General features: G+C 33.4%; 1 protein-coding gene, 1 long non-coding RNA gene and 2 pseudogenes across 3 annotated transcripts in view; 2 read left to right on the top strand and 2 right to left on the bottom strand.

Moving 5' to 3' along the window:
- Positions 1 to 1,375: 1,375 nt before the first annotated feature.
- LOC117128044 overlaps positions 1,376 to 22,835 on the bottom strand; it is a 25,628-nt gene continuing 4,168 nt past the window's right edge. Inside the window, exons 2-3 of the long non-coding RNA XR_004451183.1 lie at positions 2,806 to 3,423; positions 1,376 to 2,388 (exon numbers count right to left, since the gene is read on the bottom strand). This is a non-coding gene — a long non-coding RNA (uncharacterized LOC117128044). The remainder of the gene's footprint in view (positions 2,389 to 2,805; positions 3,424 to 22,835) is intronic.
- The window catches only part of LOC117125686, a 21,559-nt pseudogene continuing 2,017 nt past the window's right edge, over positions 3,294 to 22,835 (top strand).
- On the top strand, positions 7,275 to 10,858 carry LOC103873253 (annotated as a pseudogene). Its single transcript, XR_004451139.1, has 10 exons — positions 7,275 to 8,063; positions 8,215 to 8,301; positions 8,383 to 8,430; positions 8,504 to 8,571; positions 8,662 to 8,752; positions 8,912 to 9,005; positions 9,154 to 10,025; positions 10,120 to 10,212; positions 10,291 to 10,459; positions 10,530 to 10,858. The product of XR_004451139.1 is annotated as a homeobox-leucine zipper protein HAT7-like (transcript).
- LOC117128032 (zinc finger BED domain-containing protein RICESLEEPER 2-like) lies at positions 12,307 to 13,969 on the bottom strand. The gene is made up of 2 exons (XM_033279461.1): positions 12,664 to 13,969; positions 12,307 to 12,572 (listed from the first exon to the last, which is right to left on the bottom strand). Exons 1-2 carry the CDS (start codon positions 13,919 to 13,921, stop codon positions 12,538 to 12,540), a joined length of 1,293 nt encoding a protein of 430 aa, XP_033135352.1. The 5' UTR covers positions 13,922 to 13,969; the 3' UTR covers positions 12,307 to 12,537.

Below are 22,835 nucleotides of genomic sequence, written 5' to 3'. Positions count from 1 at the left end.
TATAATATTATTTGAAGAGTCAGTTTCTTATGTGACATGCTCACGTTAACTCTCACGATGGTTGATTACGCTGATACCATTAATAAATTAAAAATATTAGATTTAAATACTATTATCGAATTTTTTATTTAGTTTCCTTTTAAAAAAATTTCAAATAACATATATAATAAAAAGGAAAAATTTATAAAGTTTAAAAAAGAAATTTAAAAACGAAAATATATGTATATATAATATAATTTCATTAAAGGAAAGTTCAAAAAATAGAAATATATCATTTAAAAAATATTTTTAAATAACATAAAATATACATTTGAAGTAATAAAATATTTCTTCATATCTATATTTTCTTAGATGAAAATATATATTTGTATATAATGTGATTTCATAAAACAACATTCACACACATAATCTTGATATTAGAAAAAGAAATATTATTTCTTTTAATACATAATTTTAAACAAGACAAAAAAATATATTTTCAAAGTAATAGAAATAATTAAGTATAATAATTATGTAACATAAACTGTTATATGTTTAATTGACTAAAAATAGTTTATAATTAGTATTATTGAAAATTTTTATTTATTTTACATATATTTAGTTGACTATAATATCTATCAATTACAACAAAAAAAAATCTGTAAATTATATTTTTACTTATATAATATGATTTTTAAAATACAATCACACAATTTTTCTAAACTGTTTATTTTTAAGAGATATTAAAAAGCATTAACAATAAACATCTTGGATCAAATAATTACAAAATATTTAAAATAACATAACACTATATACTTTAACGAGGTAGATATATTATATTTTTTTATCATTATTAAAATTATTTGTTTTCATAATTTTAAATTTGCTTTTAAATTTTATTTATGTTTGTGGAACTTAATATGACTAGAGTTTAAATATCAAAGCAAATATGAATTCTCATTTTTAACATTATTTAAAATAAATTTCAGTTTACCATTTCAGTTTAATTATTGTAAATATTGATATGTGTTCATGAGCTTCTAAAATATGTTTTAGTTACTTATATATGTAACTTCATATTGATCATCGCTTTATTTTCTGACATTTTTAAAAAAAGTTCAACATATAATTTGATAAATATTATGAAACTACATTCACATTTAAACGATAAATAAAATTAATTTGATTTTACTTAATTATAATAAAAACAATTATACTTCAGTTTGAATTTAAAAAAATATATATAACTCAATATGCTCACAACATGAGTGACTCGACTAATCCAACTTATATCTGAAATCATATATTTAACTACAATAAGAATATATAATTTTATAATAAGAATTTATTTTATAAATGTTAATTATAGGATGACTCAAAACATATTAACAAATAAAAATAAAATATTAACCAATTGTTATAATTTAGTTATTTTATAAAATTTATATATATGCATGGGACTGTAGAATATTATCGTTATATTAATTTACATAATTTGGAATCAGACATTTTAGTTTATTTTTTATTACATTCTAAGACCAATATATCTTAAGTTATACATAATCTTCCTCAAATATATTTACAAATCTAAGCCAACAACCAACGTAAACGAAAATAAGAAAATTAATCATAATTTTAATATATTTAAAATTAAAAAAATAATATTATTGTTGAATTCAGAGAAATAAATGCAATCAAATATTTCCAAATGATAACTATATCGATTCTAAAAACAACAAAACCAACTGAATATAACATATCTAAAATCATATGTCTAATTAAAGTAATACAATATTACTAATATAAATTATGCATACAATTATAAATTAATTTAAAATTAAAAATAAATAACAATCAATTATTATAATATATTTATTTTGTAAATATTTATACCCATGCATGAGTACGGAAAAATCACCTAGATAAGATTAAAAACATCACACTTGTGTACAATAAAAAGTAAAAAAACTAATAAGAATTTTTTTTGAACCTTGATATCCATGGCATATGGAATGACAAGACTAATCCCCAAGAATATGTGCAATCCACAAATAGCACAAGATCACTAGCTGATTTTCATTCTTTAATCTTGAACAAGATCTTTGTGTGTGTTGTTTGTGTTCAAATCGTTTTCCAAATTAAGATTCTATATATATAACTAGATCTTCAGGTGAAGGTTAGCCTAGTGTACTTGATTGCATCACATAGAAGGACCAATCGTCGTTGTTCTTGGTCGAAGCCCCATGTTCATCAACTGTACATTCTGAAATCATCTCTTGGAGAAGTTTTGGAGCAGCATTAAGAAAGCCAACTTGATATAACCCGTGAATAAGAGTGCTATAAGTAATTGCCTCCGGAACAAATCCTGTTGTAGATATCTCATGGAGAAGTTTAATCACATCATCGACCCTTTTTTTTTTTTTGAAACACAAGAACTTTCATTAAAATCATCAGAAATGTTAAGTGATACAATTAAATGCAATCTCATCTGCAAGACATTGTTTTGCCAACCCATCGGCTTCACTATTTTTCACTCTGGATATCCAGCGAAAAAAGATAGTTTCGAAAAGGCCTGCAAGCGAAATGATGTCGGCTGTGATGCCGTAGATTTCGGTTGCTGTTGATCCTGAGTTCACCGCCTGGATTAGCCGCGTTGAATCCGACTCGCAGCAGACGTTTGTATATCCTAATCGTTGACAGCTCCAGACTGCTTCACGGAGTGCGAGTCCCTCCACAATCAACGGGGAGACGACAAAAGGTGTTGCTGTTGAGAAGGAACGAGTTCGATCGTCATCTGTTATTGTCCAGCCGAGTCCCGCTGTTAACCTTTTAGCCTTACAACATCCGTCTATTAGGATATTGAGAGTGACAACATTAGGAGAGCAGCCCTTGCTGATACCATTAAATCAAACATGCACTTCCTATCATCAAGACGATTATGCTTGCATGCACCTCATCGTATAGTTCTCCAGCCCATAAAACTTTCCTTCTTGACTTCTTTGACAAATGCATTGAATAAGAATGTATCAGGAATTAATCCCCTACGGAACATCTCACTAAAGACATGTTCTAATCTCTTTTGTTTCTCTCATTACACGTCGTTTGCGTTAATATAGCCAAGCCCACTTGTTGCCGGGAGCCCATCTAGCTGCTGCTTGTCCTTCGTTCGTATACAGCTTTATAAAAATCATATATTAATTTGAGTGTCTGACATTTTTCTTTTCTCTAATTTTGTTTGCAATAAAAATTTCGTTTACTTTTCAAACTTTGACATTTCTCAGTCTCTATATCACTCAACAACTGTTGTCATTTCCATTTGCAATTTTCTCCATCCACAAACGACTTATCCTCTCTCATGGCTTCTTCCTCTTCTTCTTCTTCTCGGCCACGCACATGGAGATACCGCGTCTTCACGAGCTTCCATGGACCAGACGTCCGTAAAACCTTTCTCAGTCATCTACGTAAAGAGTTTAACAACAATGGGATTTCGATGTTCGATGATCAAGGGATTGAGAGAGGCCAAACTATTGCCCCTGAACTCAGACGAGCCATTAGGGAATCGAGGATCTCGATAGTGGTGCTCTCTGAGTACTATGCCTCTTCAAGCTGGTGTTTAGATGAACTGGTGGAGATTTTAAAGTGCAAAAAAGATAAGAACCAAATAGTGATGACGATCTTTTACGGTGGAGTAGATCCATCTGATGTGCGGAAACAAACAGGAGATTTTGGGAAAGTTTTCAAGAAAACTTGTGCTCGTAAAACCGAAGAGGAGAGGCGTAAATGGAGTCAAGCTTTGAACCGTGCTGGCAAGATAGCCGGTGAACACTTCCTTAACTGGTACGTTTACTTCCCTCAACTATTTTTTTTTTCTGAATCTAAAAGATCTGATTGACTTTATTAATATAAGACTAGAGCTTGACCCGCAGGTCCATGCGGATATTATTTTTATTTTATAAATATATAATTATATTATATATAATTTAGTTATGTTTTATGTTTTATATTTTATATTTTACATTATTAATATATAAAGATTTGTTATATATATTTTACTTTGTTATTAATTGTTATTACAAAAAATATAACATCTAGTTGGTACAATAAATTCATAACTTGAAATAATCAAATTGATAACATCATTCAAAATATATATTTTTAATTTTTACAGTTTCCATACAAATATTTTTAAAATTTATTTACTTATACTATAGAACAAATATTTGTTTGGTATCATTTTTTGTGTGTTTCAACAAATATACTTTAGCATCTACAATTTTAGTATATAGCAGGATTTTATAAGTAAACTTTATACATGCTTTACAAGTTTTAACATGTTTTAATGTGATCGATATTTTAAATGATTTAAAAAAAATAAGTTAATTTCTTTATTTAATATAATTTTTTTATATTTAATTCATATAGTACTTCTATTTTAATATAATATAGACTATAATTAGAAAATTTATTAAAATAGCATACCATTTTTTAATAAAATCTTAACTAACATTGATTTGGATAATATTATACTTTTAATTTTTACGAAATTAATTAATGCATTATTATATAAAAATATTTAACTTTTCGTAAGATTTTGTTAGATGTTTTGTCTACAGTTTTTTAATAATTAAAATCATATTAAAACAGTTTTATAATTAAAATAGATATTAGATGTGATATCTTAATGATACCAAAATGTTAATTAGAAATAAATGAAATATGATTTTCTAAGGAAGCTCTATTTTTTTAAAAAAACTACACATGAATAGAAGTTGTGACTTCTATTTTAATAGAATATAAGTCTTTTTATACACCTATAATTAAAACTATATAATAGCTTACCATTAATAATCTCTTATATTAAAAGAAAAGTATTACAACATTTGATGTAACCATGTGTCATCACCACAATGATTTTTAGAATCTTTAAAGAAATAATTTTTTCATCTAAATATATAATAAATTTTTATTAAATGAATCAAATTTAATTATTAATGTTCTTCATTCTTTCCTTAAATAAAAATTAAACTATATACCATATATCTTTCTTCATTAAGAGATAAAAGACTATTCACTAAATTAAAGTATATACATATAAAAATATAAATATTTTAATTTTGAAATTTGAAATTTGCTTCGAACAAATATTTAGAACTTAATATTTTATTTTCAAACTTTGCATCGAATTTTTAAAAGCGATTATAGATTACTAAAACTATTAAACGACTCACATTGAAAATGTTGTTATAACAAGATACAAATGACCATAAAACCATATAAGTAAAAAAAATATTTAATATATTTCTATATTAATATCATTTAAATTTAATTATATATCATATGAAATAGATAAAAGTGAATGTTTGGATTTATTTTCCATAAAATGATTGTAAATAAACAAGAGTAATTGTTTTGATTATAGGGTTAGACCAATTTAAGTATATACATAATAATTATTGATTTTTTAATTATTCATTATATATTTATTATTTTATTATTTCATAATGTAAGAAAACAAAGTAATAGTACATAAAATAATTTGTATATACTGTTCATCACGGGCAATGAGCTGATCTTAACTTGGTTCTTATTATAGATATATGAGTGTCTTGCCGAGAGAGATGTTGCTAATCCTTTGATTTTTCCTTTACTGATCCTTGTTAGTTATATACTAATATGGTTTTCCTTGGCCAATAGAATATCTCAATCATTTTCACATCTAAGTTTATTTCATAAGCAAGGTGACTTTTCTCCCTTGTTAGGCACAACGAATCGGAGATGATTGAAAAGATTGCTAGAGATGTTTCAAACAAACTAAGTGCTACAACTGTCTCTAACGATTTTGAAGACATGGTTGGTATTGAAGCACACTTGCGAAAAGTTCAGATTTTGTTACATTTAGATGACGAGGATGGAGCTATGTTTGTTGGAATCTGTGGCCCTGCAGGCATTGGTAAGACTACCATTGCCAGAGCTTTACATAGCCGACTCTCTAGCACATTCCAGCTTTCTTGTTTTATGGAGAATCTTAGAGGAAGTTGTAACAGTGGTCTTGACGAGTATGGACTGAAGCTGCGTTTACAAGAGCTACTTCTTTCAAAGACTCTAAACCAAAATGATATGAGGATATGCAATTTAGGTGCGATACCAAAAAGGCTGTATGACCAAAAAGTTCTTATCATTCTTGATGATGTTGACAATCTGCAGCAGCTTGAGGCTTTGGCTAATGACACTAACTGGTTTGGTCATGGAAGCAGAATTATCGTAACCACAGAAGATCAAGAGATTTTGGAGCAACATGGTATCCACAAAACATACCATGTGGATTTTCCAACCAAAATAGAAGCTCGTGAGATCTTTTGTAGATATGCTTTTACGAGATGGAGTTCGGCACCAGATGGTTTTGAAAAGCTTGCGGAAAGAGCAACAGAGCTATGTGGTGACCTTCCATTGGGTCTCAGTGTCATGGGTTCAATGTTACGCGGAAAGAAAGAAGATGACTGGGAAAGTATATTGCATAGGCTAGAAAATAGCAGTATACCAAAGATCGATGCATTACTTAGAGTTAGATACGACAGTTTACATGAGAACGAACAATTTCTACTTCTCCTCATTGCATTCTTCTTCAACTACTACGACTATGGTCATGTGAAAGAAATGCTCGCTGACAATAACTTGGATGTCAGACTTGGGTTGAAAACCCTAGCCTATAAATCTCTTATACAAATATCTGCAGAAAGAACTATAGTGATGCACAAGTTACTACATCAAGTGTGTAGACAAGCGATTCAAAGTCAGGAACCTTGGAAACGCCAAATCCTAGTTGATACTGATAAGATTCTCCATGTTTTCAAAAAGGATTCTGTAAGTTTTCTCCTTCTTGTTTATGATGTATCTGTTAAACTGGTCATTTGGCAAAGGCCTAACATCTTACTTAGTGTTCTAACATGATTTATTCTACTTTGGATTTTATTTAGGGTAATAGAAGTGTGATGGGGATATCTTTCGATATATCTACAATTAAAGACAGCATGGATATAAGCCCAAAAGCTTTGAAAAGAATGTGCAATCTTCAATTTCTCAGGATCTACAACACAATAAGGGATACAAATGTTATACACGTACCCGAGAACATGGATTTTCCACCTCGTCTGAAGTTACTACATTGGGAAGAATATCCAGGAACGTGTCTACCTCATACACTTAGGCCGGAACATCTTGTGGAACTCAATTTAGAAGATAGCAAGCTCAAGCATTTGTGGGAAGGAACCCAGGTTTGTCTTTATAATTCTTCACTCTGAATAAATTTTTCAGTGGCTTTATTCGTTTTGTGAAATTCTAAACTACATTAGAAACCTACGTGGAAGTTAAAAATCCGTGAAAATCAGCGTTGATTGTAAAATCGAATAAATAACTAGAGATGTCAAACATGTTTACCCGTCCCGTTCCGTCCGGTACCGCGGCTGGTCAGTCATCGAGCGGGTCACAGCGGGCATGTACCGTAAAACATATAGGCTTTCGCGGGTCGGCCCGCGTGACACATCTATATTAAACCAAATCTAACCTATACTAAAAGGGTTATATGAGGAGTAGTGAGTGTGTCCAGTAGGACAATTAAATCGGCCAATAGGAGAAGAGCTCTCCGCCACGTCACCTAACAAAGCAATATCACGGTTCTGGTGAACCCGATTTCACTCGCTTCATCTTCTCCGTTTCCCCTTTTTGCGATCTTCATCACCACTGACAATCAAACTTTCTCTTTACTCTCATCTTTAATGTCTTTCGTTTCACCTCCCTCTCCATCTATTTCTTATAAACCTTTTCACCATTTCCTGGTTCCAATCAAAATCCAGAGAATCCTCTCAGGAAGCCAAATCCGCATGAAATTGAATGGCACATCCCCACCGATCAGACATACCGGCTAAACCGGTGTCTCCTCCACCAACTCTGTCTCCGGCGATTCAGACTCCTCTGAGAAACACAAAGTCAACTTTTTGATTTCTATGGAGCTAAGTTGATATTATTGATGGTGGCTATCGTTGGAGAAAATATGGCCAAAAAGCGGTCAAGAACAACATGTTCCCCAGGTTCTTATTCCTTCATCTCCTTATTAGCTTAGTTACTCCTGCCTTTTCATTTATAAATACTGTAGTACTGGACACATATGCTTGTGCTAATCTCGAACCAAGATCGAGTCTATATTGATTGTAACTTGCAGACTTCAAACTATTGTCTCAGATGATCTTTATAATCCCCAAAAAGCTTAAAGCAGGCAATGGAGTGGACCTTGAAACAGCAAATGGGCGACACAATTTCAAAAATAAGGTTATTTTTCTTCTTTAATAGATTTTAAGTTCAAAAAGTTTAACAAGAACTCATAAATACCAAATCAAATTTTATTTACAGAAATTTTCAGATCCGGCTACCGTCACTAAATGGAAAGATGAAAGAATGGTAAGATTTTATTGCTGACTTCATTACTATTGCCGATTGTTTCTGTTCCCTCAGAAAGCTTTTTATACTGAAGAAACACCGTTTCAAGTACTCCATGGTCATACTGGAGATGTCTTGGACTTGGCATGGTCAGACTCAAATGTGAGTTTTAAGTCTTTTCTTTGTTTGTTTTTTTTTTTTTTGAGATTTCTTGATCCATTTTTCGTATGAATTGGGTATTGGTTTTTGCAGTTGCTTCTTTCAGCTTCTAAAGACAAGACAGTTCGGCTATGGAGAGTTGGTTGTGATGAGTGTCTTCATATCTTCCATAATAACAACTACAGTAACTTTTTGAACTCTTAACTCAGTTAAAAAGGAAAAAAAGCAGCTCAATCCTCTGTGCTTGTGTGACATATATGTTTATATATGTATATGTATGAGGAGGAAAAAGAGCAATATTATTAATAGTCAAGGACTGAGATTGAAGTTGGCCTTTCCACAGCATGGACTCATGTTTCAGCAACTTCATGAAGACAATGCTCATCACTTACCTTCTCATACCTCTCCCCCTTCTTGCCCTCCTCATCTCTTCTATGGAAAGTCTCTCTCTCTCTCTCTCTCTCTCTCTCTCTCTCTCTCTCTCTCTCTGTATATACACACAATTACACATGTATATAACAGTATGAAAAGGGTTTAAGACTACCAAATCATGATTTGAAATGTTAAACCTTTTTTTTGGTGTAGGAGGAGGAGGAAACTACATGATCAACAGATCAATGACGTTCACGGGAGTATCAGACCACCACCATCTTACTCAAAGAAGCCCGACCATGACAAAGACAATCTATCAGATGATGGGTCCCATATGATGTTAGGAGGGACGGAGAAGAGGCTGAATTTAGAGCAAGTTAGGGCATTAGAGAAGATCTTCGAGCTAGGGAACAAGTTGGAGCCTGAGAGGAAGATGCAGCTAGGTAAGGCCTTAGGGTTGCAGCCTAGGCAGATTGCGAATTGGTTTCAGAACAGGAAATCTAGGTTGAAGACAAAGCAGCTTGAAAGAGACTATGATACTCTGAAGAAACAGCTCGATGTTTTGAAATCGGATAATGATTCTCTTCTAGCACACAATAAGAAACTCCATGATGGATTCCTTAGATGTCAAAGCTCGAATCTGGGGTTTATCAGAACAGAGGGTCGTCGCTTGGACCGATGCTCATGACTCCATTTCAGCAAGTTACCAACACAACGGAAATGTAATTTTCTTTTCAGTTTTGCTCTGTTTTGGAGATTACAAAGTTCGCAGCTTTGCTCTGTTTTTAAAATCGCAGCTTTGCTCTGTTTTTTTATACAGCCTTCTAATTTTTTACGCTTCGGAAAAAGCAAGATATTTATCGAGTTACTGATCAGAGTTTAACTATTTCTTTCTTGCACAACTCTGTTGGAGAGTGGTTGGAACAGATGGGGCAGCAAGAAATATTTTTTTTGTTGGATCCATCGCTTTTCAGGATGTAGCACACAAGGTCTCTGCCCTTAAAGTTTTTCTTAACAGGGGAGACATGGCAAGACTTAAGGAGATTCAAGAAGCTGTCTTACAAATGAGCGCACCAAAGGCTCTGGTAATAACTAGACATATAATTATTTTTTTCTTCCCATCCTCTGCTCATGCTTTTCTAGATGCATCACATGATGAGTTTTTGAACTCTTTGGTAGAGAAATGAACTGATTCACAAACTGAGAAGTGAAAGAATGTCGTATCATGGAGATGAATCAAGCTGGAACCGATCATGGGTGGCAATTTAGAAGGTAACAATCTCTTAAGAGTTTGTTGTGTGTAAGAAAGGAACCAAGTACTTTACTGATCTTCTGAACATCAACATGTAGCTCTGGGCTTCAAAGTGGAACGTGAGAGCTTACGTCAGTAGAAAACTAGAGTTGACCCATGATGCCGTCTGCATGTCAATGCTGGTTCAAGAATCATGTGGTGATTATGCTTTCGTCATTCACACAAACAATCCTGTCACTGGTGATCCTTCAAAAATACACACAAGAGGTAAATTAAAAGACCTTTCTTCCTTTTTATGCTTTTCTGAGTAAAATAATCAAGAACTTGTGTTTCTCAGATTGTGAAGGGTTTGGGAGAGACCTTGGTTGGAGGATATCCAGGACGAGCAATGAGCTTTATCACCAAGAAAACAAACCTCAACTCGCCAACCGTGAGAAACAAAAAACAGATAGTGTTTGCATGTTAACTCCAGTAAATATTTGAGCTGTGCAGGTGATCAGTAGTTACCCAAGTAAGAGGATAGTTCTGTACTCTAAACCCTCTATCATGTTCTTAGCAGGAATGTTGTCAAAGTCTATACACATTAATACCAAATAATTGTTTTCCCCCTAAGTAATAGACAACCTATAAAAACCATTGTTTTCTTTAATGTTTTTTTTTTGGATTTTTGTTTCTCTTAATTGTTGGACTAAACATATATCAATAAGTCATGTTCCTAATTTAATAGAATATATTTTTTTTAAAAAAATTAGGTTCAACCTTTTTGAAGTTAGAAACTTTTTTTCAACAATTTTATTTTTCATGCATACTTCTATACTTCTAGAAGGATTAGTTTCTTACTAACACTTTAAAAAAATGTTAGTCAATAATTGAATAATACAACTCCAAAAGATAGAATTAATAAATAAGTTAGGAAATCAAAACTTAAAATGATTTTGAGTTTAAACCTGATTTTTTCTGCTGTAATAATATTTTGAATAATATAATATGTGTGTTTTTATTATTGCTTACATTTTACACTTTTCCGGGCTACGCCCGATTTTATTTCTATAAATTGTTAGTTGTTTTCAGATATTGAGTTATTTCTATTGGAATATTTAATTATATATGGAAAACAATGACAAATAAAAACTATTAAAATAAAATTTAAATTATTAGAATAATTTATTATCATGTTTCCAGGATAAGATTTCAGTTCAATGCATGAGTTTGAGGAAAAACTCTCGACAACAAATTAGATCATCATCAACAAACCACAACTAATAAAAAACATCCCATCATCTTCTAACCTATTTATGTATTCCAAAGTCAATCTTGCTATTTAGCCAAACTAATATAACAAAAATATTACATAACAATATGACATAGAAAAACTACATACAACATTCAAACAACATAAATCAATGCATCGAACTCCACTTATACTCAATCTTACACTTCTAATACTTTAAAACATGTTTATTCTTTATATTTTTAGTCCACACAACAAAATCAAAAGTAACATATCAAACACAATTTTCCGCGCGTAGCGCGGGCAAAGGATCTAGTTACTATAACAGTTCTTGTAGACATGATCGAATTTTTAGAAACTCTTAGGAATATTATTGTACTGCAATAATTAACACTAGATTTTACTTTTGAAACACCTAGACATGATCAAACTCTTAATTAGACTTTAGCTAAAAGAAACAAGTAATCCACCAAGCACAATCCTTGCAGATATAACTAATAAAAAAAGCAATAAAATAGAAAATATTTTAAGTTTTGAAAGAGTGCGATGGGATTCAAATCATTGTGTAGTTTGGTTGTTCGTTTCATGGTTTTGTTGTTTTTGAAATAACACGTTCATGACTAGGCCTGGGCGTTCGGTCCACCGTTCGGTTTCGGTTCGGTTGAATCGGTTTTTCGGACTTTCGGTTCATAGTGTACAAGTACCATTCGGTTTTTTCTATAATTCGGTATGGTTTCGGTTCGGAGTCAACCGGTTTCGGATCGGTTCGGATGAAGCAGGCAAAATCCGCTACAAACCGATAACACTTTGGATCCGGTGCGGTTTCGGTTTGTAACAACCAAATTCAATCATAAATAACCAAACAAACCGAAATACACCAAACTAAACCGAACATCCGAAAATTTCATTGAAACAAAACGAGTTCAAACACACCAAAACCCAACTGAAAATTTTTAGACACAACAAAACAAGACAATTTGTGTCTAAACTTAAAACCAACATTCAAGCCGAAAGAAAGTGATCAAATTGCAAAAAAAAAAAGCATAAACCTCAAACCGAAACAAAGAAACAAAGTGTTCACATAGCCATGATCTTCTTAAGCAGCAACAAAGCCTTAGTCTTCTTCTGGAACTATTGTGTCTCCACACTCTGCAAACACAAAGTTCAAAACCGATTACTAATTTAAAACTGAACATTCATATGATAAGAAAAGAAGATTGAAAGTATATGATATTATTACCTCTTTCAAGCATGTCCACTTCTTCAAGATCAGCTAGTATCTGAGCATTTGAAAGCACTCTTGACTCCATCTTTATGTCTTGCTTCAACCACTGCTCTGTGCACATTAAAACCTCCACCATGTAATGGGTGAGAGAGCTCCGGTGTGGTTCGAGAAGCCGACCAGATGTACTAAAGGCACTCTCTGAAGCAACTGACGAGACTTGTAAAGCCAAGACATCCCGAGCAACCGAAGACAAGATAGGATACTTAGCTGAGTTCTTTTTCCACCATGAGAGCACATCATACTCCATTCCAATCATCAGGTGAGGATGTTCCACAGACTCTTTGAGGTATGTTTCCAGCTCATCCTTCTTTTCTCTAACCCCTATTTCGTTGAGTTTCTGCTTGTACCTGACGTCCATTCGTTTGTAACCCACACAGTCGTCCACAAGATCCATCCTTTCAATACATTGGTCTCTAGACTTACTTGAGTTGTTAGACTGGGAAGATTGGTCACTTGGATTAAGCGCGGCTCCAGCGGCTCCATGTCTTGAACTGTACTCTCTGAACAAACTCCTCAAGACACAAATCAAGGAGTCATACATCTCCTTATACTCAGTAGTCTCTAGCCCATATAACTCTTCAAAACACATCTTGGCAAGCTCCAACTTGTTGCTGGGGTCGAAAACAGTGGCCACAATTAACATCATGTTAATATTTTTCATGCAATCCCAATACTTCTCAAACTTCTTGAGCATATCTGACGCCTTAGACCTCATCTCAGAATCAGGGCTGCTGGAGAGTTCTAATAGATTAGTCGCAATGGTTACAATCTCACCATAGCACTTATGTGAATTGAGTGAAGTTGAAGCCGAGACCACCAGTGTCGAGTTGTAGAAGATGATAAGAAATTGACATAACTTCTCAACAACACTCCAATCCCTTTGCTGAGGAGGCCCGACCCTTGATGCTCCATTTTCAAACTCAGAGAAGTGATCATTGTAGAGCCTGTCTTCTGCTTCCATCTTATCGAAAGCCACCTTGAACTTTTGAGCTGTTGTCAACATTAGATAAGTTGAATTCCACCTTGTCTTCACATCCAACGGAAGACTTCCCCTTGTAATCTTACCGGAGTCAACTTTTAGCTCAAAAGATCTCAACTTGTTAGTATGTGATCTAACATAAGAGACAGCATTACGGATAGCAACTACACTCTGATCTATTTCAGCCATTCCATCTCTAACTATCAAGTTAATGATATGGGCACTGCATCTCATGTGTAAAAACTCTCCATCTAACACAAAAGCCTGATCAGAACCTAAAGCAAAACTACTCTGAAACTTCCTCAACGCTGAACTATTGGCAGTCGCATTATCAACAGTTATACAGAAAACATTTATGATTCCCCAGTCAGACAAACACTCGAGTAGAACATTTGATATAGTCTGACCTTTGTGATCTGTGATGTGTTTGAACCCAATGATCAGCTTCTTCAACCGCCAAGAAGCATCAACATAGTGCACTGTGATGACTAGGCCTGGGCGTTCGGTCCACCGTTCGGTTTCGGTTCGGTTGAATCGGTTTTTCGGACTTTCGGTTCATAGTGTACAAGTACCATTCGGTTTTTTCTATAATTCGGTATGGTTTCGGTTCGGAGTCAACCGGTTTCGGATCGGTTCGGATGAAGCAGGCAAAATCCGCTACAAACCGATAACACTTTGGATCCGGTGCGGTTTCGGTTTGTAACAACCAAATTCAATCATAAATAACCAAACAAACCGAAATACACCAAACTAAACCGAACATCCGAAAATTTCATTGAAACAAAACGAGTTCAAACACACCAAAACCCAACTGAAAATTTTTAGACACAACAAAACAAGACAATTTGTGTCTAAACTTAAAACCAACATTCAAGCCGAAAAAAAGTGATCAAATTGCAAAAAAAAAAGCATAAACCTCAAACCGAAACAAAGAAACAAAGTGTTCACATAGCCATGATCTTCTTAAGCAGCAACAAAGCCTTAGTCTTCTTTTGGAACTATTGTGTCTCCACACTCTGCAAACACAAAGTTCAAAACCGATTACTAATTTAAAACTGAACATTCATATGATAAGAAAAGAAGATTGAAAGTATATGATATTATTACCTCTTTCAAGCATGTCCACTTCTTCAAGATCAGCTAGTATCTGAGCATTTGAAAGCACTCTTGACTCCATCTTTATGTCTTGCTTCAACCACTGCTCTGTGCACATTAAAACCTCCACCATGTAATGGGTGAGAGAGCTCCGGTGTGGTTCGAGAAGCCGACCAGATGTACTAAAGGCACTCTCTGAAGCAACTGACGAGACTTGTAAAGCCAAGACATCCCGAGCAACCGAAGACAAGATAGGATACTTAGCTGAGTTCTTTTTCCACCATGAGAGCACATCATACTCCATTCCAATCATCAGGTGAGGATGTTCCACAGACTCTTTGAGGTATGTTTCCAGCTCATCCTTCTTTTCTCTAACCCCTATTTCGTTGAGTTTCTGCTTGTACCTGACGTCCATTCGTTTGTAACCCACACAGTCGTCCACAAGATCCATCCTTTCAATACATTGGTCTCTAGACTTACTTGAGTTGTTAGACTGGGAAGATTGGTCACTTGGATTAAGCGCGGCTCCAGCGGCTCCATGTCTTGAACTGTACTCTCTGAACAAACTCCTCAAGACACAAATCAAGGAGTCATACATCTCCTTATACTCAGTAGTCTCTAGCCCATATAACTCTTCAAAACACATCTTGGCAAGCTCCAACTTGTTGCTGGGGTCGAAAACAGTGGCCACAATTAACATCATGTTAATATTTTTCATGCCATCCCAATACTTCTCAAACTTCTTGAGCATATCTGACGCCTTAGACCTCATCTCAGAATCAGGGCTGCTGGAGAGTTCTAATAGATTAGTCGCAATGGTTACAATCTCACCATAGCACTTATGTGAATTGAGTGAAGTTGAAGCCGAGACCACCAGTGTCGAGTTGTAGAAGATGATAAGAAATTGACATAACTTCTCAACAACACTCCAATCCCTTTGCTGAGGAGGCCCGACCCTTGATGCTTCATTTTCAAACTCAGAGAAGTGATCATTGTAGAGCCTGTCTTCTGCTTCCATCTTATCGAAAGCCACCTTGAACTTTTGAGCTGTTGTCAACATTAGATAAGTTGAATTCCACCTTGTCTTCACATCCAACGGAAGACTTCCCCTTGTAATCTTACCGGAGTCAACTTTTAGCTCAAAAGATCTCAACTTGTTAGTATGTGATCTAACATAAGAGACAGCATTACGGATAGCAACTACACTCTGATCTATTTCAGCCATTCCATCTCTAACTATCAAGTTAATGATATGGGCACTGCATCTCATGTGTAAAAACTCTCCATCTAACACAAAAGCCTGATCAGAACCTAAAGCAAAACTACTATGAAACTTCCTCAACGCTGAACTATTGGCAGTCGCTTTATCAACAGTTATACAGAAAACATTTATGATTCCCCAGTCAGACAAACACTCGAGTAGAACATTTAATATAGTCTGACCTTTGTGATCTGTGATGTGTTTGAACCCAATGATCAGCTTCTTCAACCGCCAAGAAGCATCAACATAGTGCACTGTGATGACTAGGCCTGGGCGTTCGGTCCACCGTTCGGTTTCGGTTCGGTTGAATCGGTTTTTCAGACTTTCGGTTCATAGTGTAGAAGTACCATTCGGTTTTTTCTATAATTCGGTATGGTTTCGGTTCGGAGTCAACCGGTTTCGGATCGGTTCGGATGAAGCAGGTAAAATCCGCTACAAACCGATAACACTTTGGATCCGGTGCGGTTTCGGTTTGTAACAACCAAATTCAATCATAAATAACCAAACAAACCGAAATACACCAAACTAAACCGAACATCCGAAAATTTCATTGAAACAAAACGAGTTCAAACACACCAAAACCCAACTGAAAATTTTTAGACACAACAAAACAAGACAATTTGTGTCTAAACTTAAAACCAACATTCAAGCCGAAAGAAAGTGATCAAATTGCAAAAAAAAAAAGCATAAACCTCAAACCGAAACAAAGAAACAAAGTGTTCACATAGCCATGATCTTCTTAAGCAGCAACAAAGCCTTAGTCTTCTTCTGGAACTATTGTGTCTCCACACTCTGCAAACACAAAGTTCAAAACCGATTACTAATTTAAAACTGAACATTCATATGATAAGAAAAGAAGATTGAAAGTATATGATATTATTACCTCTTTCAAGCATGTCCACTTCTTCAAGATCAGCTAGTATCTGAGCATTTGAAAGCACTCTTGACTCCATCTTTATGTTTTGCTTCAACCACTGCTCTGTGCACATTAAAACCTCCACCATGTAATGGGTGAGAGAGCTCCGGTGTGGTTCGAGAAGCCGACCAGATGTACTAAAGGCACTCTCTGAAGCAACTGACGAGACTTGTAAAGCCAAGACATCCCGAGCAACCGAAGACAAGATAGGATACTTAGCTGAGTTCTTTTTCCACCATGAGAGCACATCATACTCCATTCCAATCATCAGGTCAGGATGTTCCACAGACTCTTTGAGGTATGTTTCCAGCTCATCCTTCTTTTCTCTAACCCCTATTTCGTTGAGTTTCTGCTTGTACCTGACGTCCATTCGTTTGTAACCCACACATTCGTCCACAAGATCCATCCTTTCAATACATTGGTCTCTAGACTTACTTGAGTTGTTAGACTGGAAAGATTGGTCACTTGGATTAAGCGCGGCTCCAGCGGCTCCATGTCTTGAACTGTACTCTCTGAACAAACTCCTCAAGACACAAATCAAGGAGTCATACATCTCCTTATACTCAGTAGTCTCTAGCCAATATAACTCTTCAAAACACATCTTGGCAAGCTCCAACTTGTTGCTGGGGTCGAAAACAGTGGCCACAATTAACATCATGTTAATATTTTTCATGCCATCCCAATACTTCTCAAACTTCTTGAGCATATCTGACGCCTTAGACCTCATCTCAGAATCAGGGCTGCTGGAGAGTTCTAATAGATTAGTCGCAATGGTTACAATCTCACCATAGCACTTATGTGAATTGAGTGAAGTTGAAGCCGAGACCACCAGTGTCGAGTTGTAGAAGATGATAAGAAATTGACATAACTTCTCAACAGCACTCTAATCCCTTTGCTGAGGAGGCCCGACCCTTGATGCTCCATTTTCAAACTCAGAGAAGTGATCATTGTAGAGCCTGTCTTCTGCTTCCATCTTATCGAAAGCCACCTTGAACTTTTGAGCTGTTGTCAACATTAGATAAGTTGAATTCCACCTTGTCTTCACATCCAACGGAAGACTTCCCCTTGTAATCTTACCGGAGTCAACTTTTAGCTCAAAAGATCTCAACTTGTTAGTATGTGATCTAACATAAGAGACAGCATTACGGATAGCAACTACATTCTGATCTATTTCAGCCATTCCATCTCTAACTATCAAGTTAATGATATGGGCACTGCATCTCACGTGTAAAAACTCTCCATCTAACACAAAAGCCTGATCAGAACCTAAAGCAAAACTACTCTGAAACTTCCTCAACGCTGAACTATTGGCAGTCGCATTATCAACAGTTATACAGAAAACATTTATGATTCCCCAGTCAGACAAGCACTCGAGTAGAACATTTGATATAGTCTGACCTTTGTGATCTGTGATGTGTTTGAACCCAATGATCAGCTTCTTCAACCGCCAAGAAGCATCAACATAGTGCACTGTGATGACCATGTAACTCGCACTTATATACAATAAACAGTAAGAACTCCATGATGTATAAACGAATCAAAAATGTGTATAAAGAATCAGAAAATGTGTAACAGATTACCTGTAGTTGGGGAGACCCAAATATCTGTTGTCAAAGATACTCGTTGATTGTTAGACAAGAACCATTTCTTGAGTGCTTCTTTCCTTTCCACATACATCTTGATAATGTCTTTAGTTCCAGTTCTTCTTGAATGAGGAGTGTATCCAAAGTTAACCTACAAACATAGAAGAGATAAGATATTAGTTACAATTTAACATGAACAAAAAATATAATTGACGGGCAAAGAACATGAGAAAAAAACACAAGTACCTTGTTACAGAAATGTCTCCAAGCTACACTTTCAACAAATGACAACGGCAATTGTCCTAAGACAATCATCTGATTTGTGGCTTCTCTCAACTGAGCTTCAGTCAACTTTGCTTTCTTAAGTTTCCCTGCATCGTCAATGGTTGGCTGCTTATCTTCTTGTCCATCCGACCAAGCAAGATGACTCTTGCATTTCTCAAGATGGCTCTTAAGATTTGAGGTCCCTGAGCTTGTGAGACAGGAAAATGTGTTCTGGCAGTAGTTGCATACACACTTGTTTCGATCTTCCTTCGTTCTTGTGTAGTGTTCCCACACTTTGGACCTTGTTGGGAGAATGCGCTTCACATTGTTTGTCGCTCCACTCGCTCTCTCGGTTTCTTTTCTCTTGCCGGTAATACTATCCGGTGTTTGAATGTTGCCTGCATCATCCATGTTGTCGGTTTCTCGGTTAAAAGATGATGTAGAATCCATCTGCAAAACGAAAGTAAGCAAAATATCAAAATCAATTAGAGTAGACACAAACACAAAAATCAATTAAGTAGACATGAAAAACCAAACAAAAATTCATATGTTCCATAACGATTACGAACCATAATTATAATCGATTTGACTTAATTCACTAAGGAATCGAAAAAAGAGACAGAAAATAATCAAAGAGAGACAATACCTGTGACTGGATTCTGGAATGCTTGGATGAAGAAGAAGAAGATGGAGAAGCTAACTGATTTATAGAGGCCAGTTTGAGCTTTTGAGTGATGATAATTAATTATCGAGAGAAGTTTTTTTTGGGAATTAGGGTTCGTCGGCTCACGCGTACAAGAAACGAAGAGACTGTTTTCTTTCGCGTGTATAAGTGTAAATGAATGTATGTATACATGATACAGTTTTATAAATGCTCGGTATTGTTCGGTTACTTGTTTTGATTTCGGTTTTCAACCGAACCAGACCATAACCGAAATTCGTGGGCTACAAAATCCATTCGGTTTTTTGCTAAGGCCCGTTACCGGTCCAATACCGAGACTTCGGTTCGGGTTCCACTTTGGGCTTCCGTTACAGTATAAAACGCCCACGCCTATTTATGACTATAAAACTTTAATGATCATATACAAAAGTATTTTGAGGTAAAACGCGTTTTTGCGAGAAAATGCGTTTTTGCGAGAAAACGCGGTTTTGCGGGAAACATATTTTTTGCGGAAAAACGCGTTTTTGCGTGAAAAAGCGGTTTTGCGGTTTTGGCGGAAAAACGCGTTTTGCGGTTTTGGTGGGAAAACGCGTTTTTGCGGAAAAACTGATTTTTGCAGTTTTGGCGGGAAATTGCGTTTCTGCGGTTTTGGCGTGAAAATGCGTTTTTTGCGGTTTTGGCGGAAAAATGCGGTTTTGCTGTTTTGGCGAGAAAACGCGTTTTTGCGGGAAAACTGGTTTTTCAGTTTTGGCGGGAAATTGCGTTTGGTGGTTTTGGCGGGAAAATGTGCTTTTGCGGTTTTGGCGGGAAACGTGGTTTTGCGGTTTTGGCGGAAAAACGTATTTTCGCAGTTTTAGCGGAAAACCTTTTTTTTTGCGGTTTTTGCGGGAAACACATTTTACCACCGAATAAATAATTAAACTTTAGAGAAACTCATGATTTCCCAATTCTATCAAACTTTAGAATTGGGTGGTTTACTCATGGTTTTTTTTAATTGAAAACAAAATGGGTCAGAGTTGACACAACCCAATAAACCCATTAACTTGTTAACCCATTAACCTGTTAACCTATTAACCTATTGGATCAAAAATAAACAGTTTATTTGGGTTAATGGGTCAACTTGGGTTGGGTCAACCCATGGATCATGACCCATTTTGACACCCCCACATACATATTGACCATTAAGTTCCACATCATGTCTTTCTTAGCCAAGTCTAGGAAAACACCAATTCATAGTATCGAAAACAAAAGTAATCAACTTAAACCAGAAATCTCACATTGTAATAAAACAGTTACTTAGGATAAAGGATACTGGTACTCTTAAAAAAGAAGTAAAATGTTTTATATCTAAATTTTTAGAGTCACGGTTGAACCAATCATCATATTTCTCATTATAAATTGATACTAGGTGTTTTCCTGCACCATGTGCAACGATAAAATTTTAATTTTAAATTGTATTTAAAAATAAAAATTTGTTAATATTTTAGATTTTATTATTTTTAAACCAATATTTTAATATAAATATTAAATACTAATTTAATTAAACATAGAATTAAGATATAATAAATAATTTGATTTATTTAAAATTATATTTAAGTTATATTTAAAATTATAATTTAGATAGATTTTCATTTATTTGTTTTGGTTAAGATATATTAAATTTACTTGTGTAAAATAAAATTGATATAAATTTTTTATAATTATCAAAATATAAAACTAAAAAGAATTTCTAAAATTTGACGATATAAAAAATAAACAAATGATACTGCAATTAAAAAAAAATTTTTAAGAAAAAAAGATTGTATAAAATTTTGAAAATATTGTTTAATAATAAATTTTTGTGATTATAAAAATATATTTATATAATATTTCGAAATTTTAAAAATATTTTATATTTCACTTACTGTATTATTTAATGACATATTTGAATACATTTATTTTAATGATTATTTATGAGTTATTACAATATTATTGAAAGTTATCAAAAATTAAAATTAACATTAAATGTAATGTCCTTATAACTTTTAACCATAGAAAATATCATCAATTTTAGTATACCATGTCATATATTTTTGGTGAAAATGATTGTAGAGATGACATGTGTGAAATCACTTCGCAAATAATGCTTTGGTTAAGATATATTAAATTAACTTGTGTAAAGTAAAATTGATATAAGTTTTTTATAACTATCAAAATATAAAACAAAAATATTTTCTAAAATTTGATGATATCAAAAATAAACAAATGATACTACAATTAAAAATTTAATTAAAAAAAAAGATAGTATAAAATTTTGCAAATATTGTTTAATAATAAAAAAATTATGATTATAAAAATATAATTAAATAATATTTCGAAATTTAAAAAATATTTATATTTCTCTTTTTGTATTATTTTATGATATATTTGAATATATTTGTTTTAATGATGATTTATGAATTATTACTATATTATCAAAAGTTACCAAAAATTAAAATTGACATTAAATGTAGTTGTCCGTGTTACTTTTAATCCAAAGACAATTGGTTATCAATTTTAGTATGTCACTAGATTCTAATCCGCACACCCGTACGGATAACATTTCATTTATAGATATAAAATTTTATATTATTTTGTATAAAATAATTTATGATAATATATTACTGTCATTTTAAAAATAACTTAATAGATTATATATAGTTCTAAATATTAAAATTTAACATATGTTAACAATTTTATTTTTTGTAAAAATTATTAGTTAATTTATGAATATTAATCATTTTAAAAGGTGAATGATATTTTAGTCACTTTAAACGGTGAATGATATTTTATTTATTTATCTTAATGAAAGTATTTTTCAAAATATATTGGTTTACCAGTTCAACATAATTTTAATATGTTTGCACAAAAAACATAATTTTAATATGTAATTCATTAATTACTTCTATTTTAATATAATGTAGTATATACTTATAAAATTTATAAAATTAGCATATAATTTCATTATTTTGTTTATAATAAAAAATTAATTAAAATTAATCTATAATAATATTATACTACTAACTGAATAATTAATCAGTGCATTAATTAAAAGAATATTTAAATTTTTTAAAAGATTTTGTTAGATTTTTTCTCAACAGATTTTGTTATTCCTAAAGCTAAAATTTAAATTTATAGTTAAAATGGATTTGTTATTAATATCCTTATAATTATTTAGAAATGTTATACATTAAATAAACTAATGTAAACAATAAAAAAATTATTTGAATATTTGGACCTAGACTTCTAGTATGACTATTTTATATTAGATAAAAATGGTATTTCTATTTTAAATTTTAATAGAGAAGATATTATTTTATTTTTGTGAAAATGATCGGAGAGATAACACG

The sequence above is a fragment of the Brassica rapa genome, chromosome A09 (assembly GCF_000309985.2).
Source record: "Brassica rapa cultivar Chiifu-401-42 chromosome A09, CAAS_Brap_v3.01, whole genome shotgun sequence".
In the NCBI taxonomy this organism is placed as follows: domain Eukaryota; kingdom Viridiplantae; phylum Streptophyta; class Magnoliopsida; order Brassicales; family Brassicaceae; genus Brassica; species Brassica rapa.
Note: the sequence above shows the minus strand (reverse complement) of the source record. Positions and strands in the feature narration are given on the sequence as shown.

What these genes read in the sequence shown, in the direction of transcription:
- LOC117128032 (XM_033279461.1), bottom strand. Translation starts at nt 13,921, where the DNA reads ATGAGATGCAGTGCCCATATCATTAACTTGATAGTTAGAGATGGAATG. An exon ending in AGTGGACATGCTTGAAAGAG is followed by an intron (nt 12,573 to 12,663) that starts GTAATAATATCA and finishes TTGTGTTTGCAG; the next exon opens with AGTGTGGAGACACAATAGTT.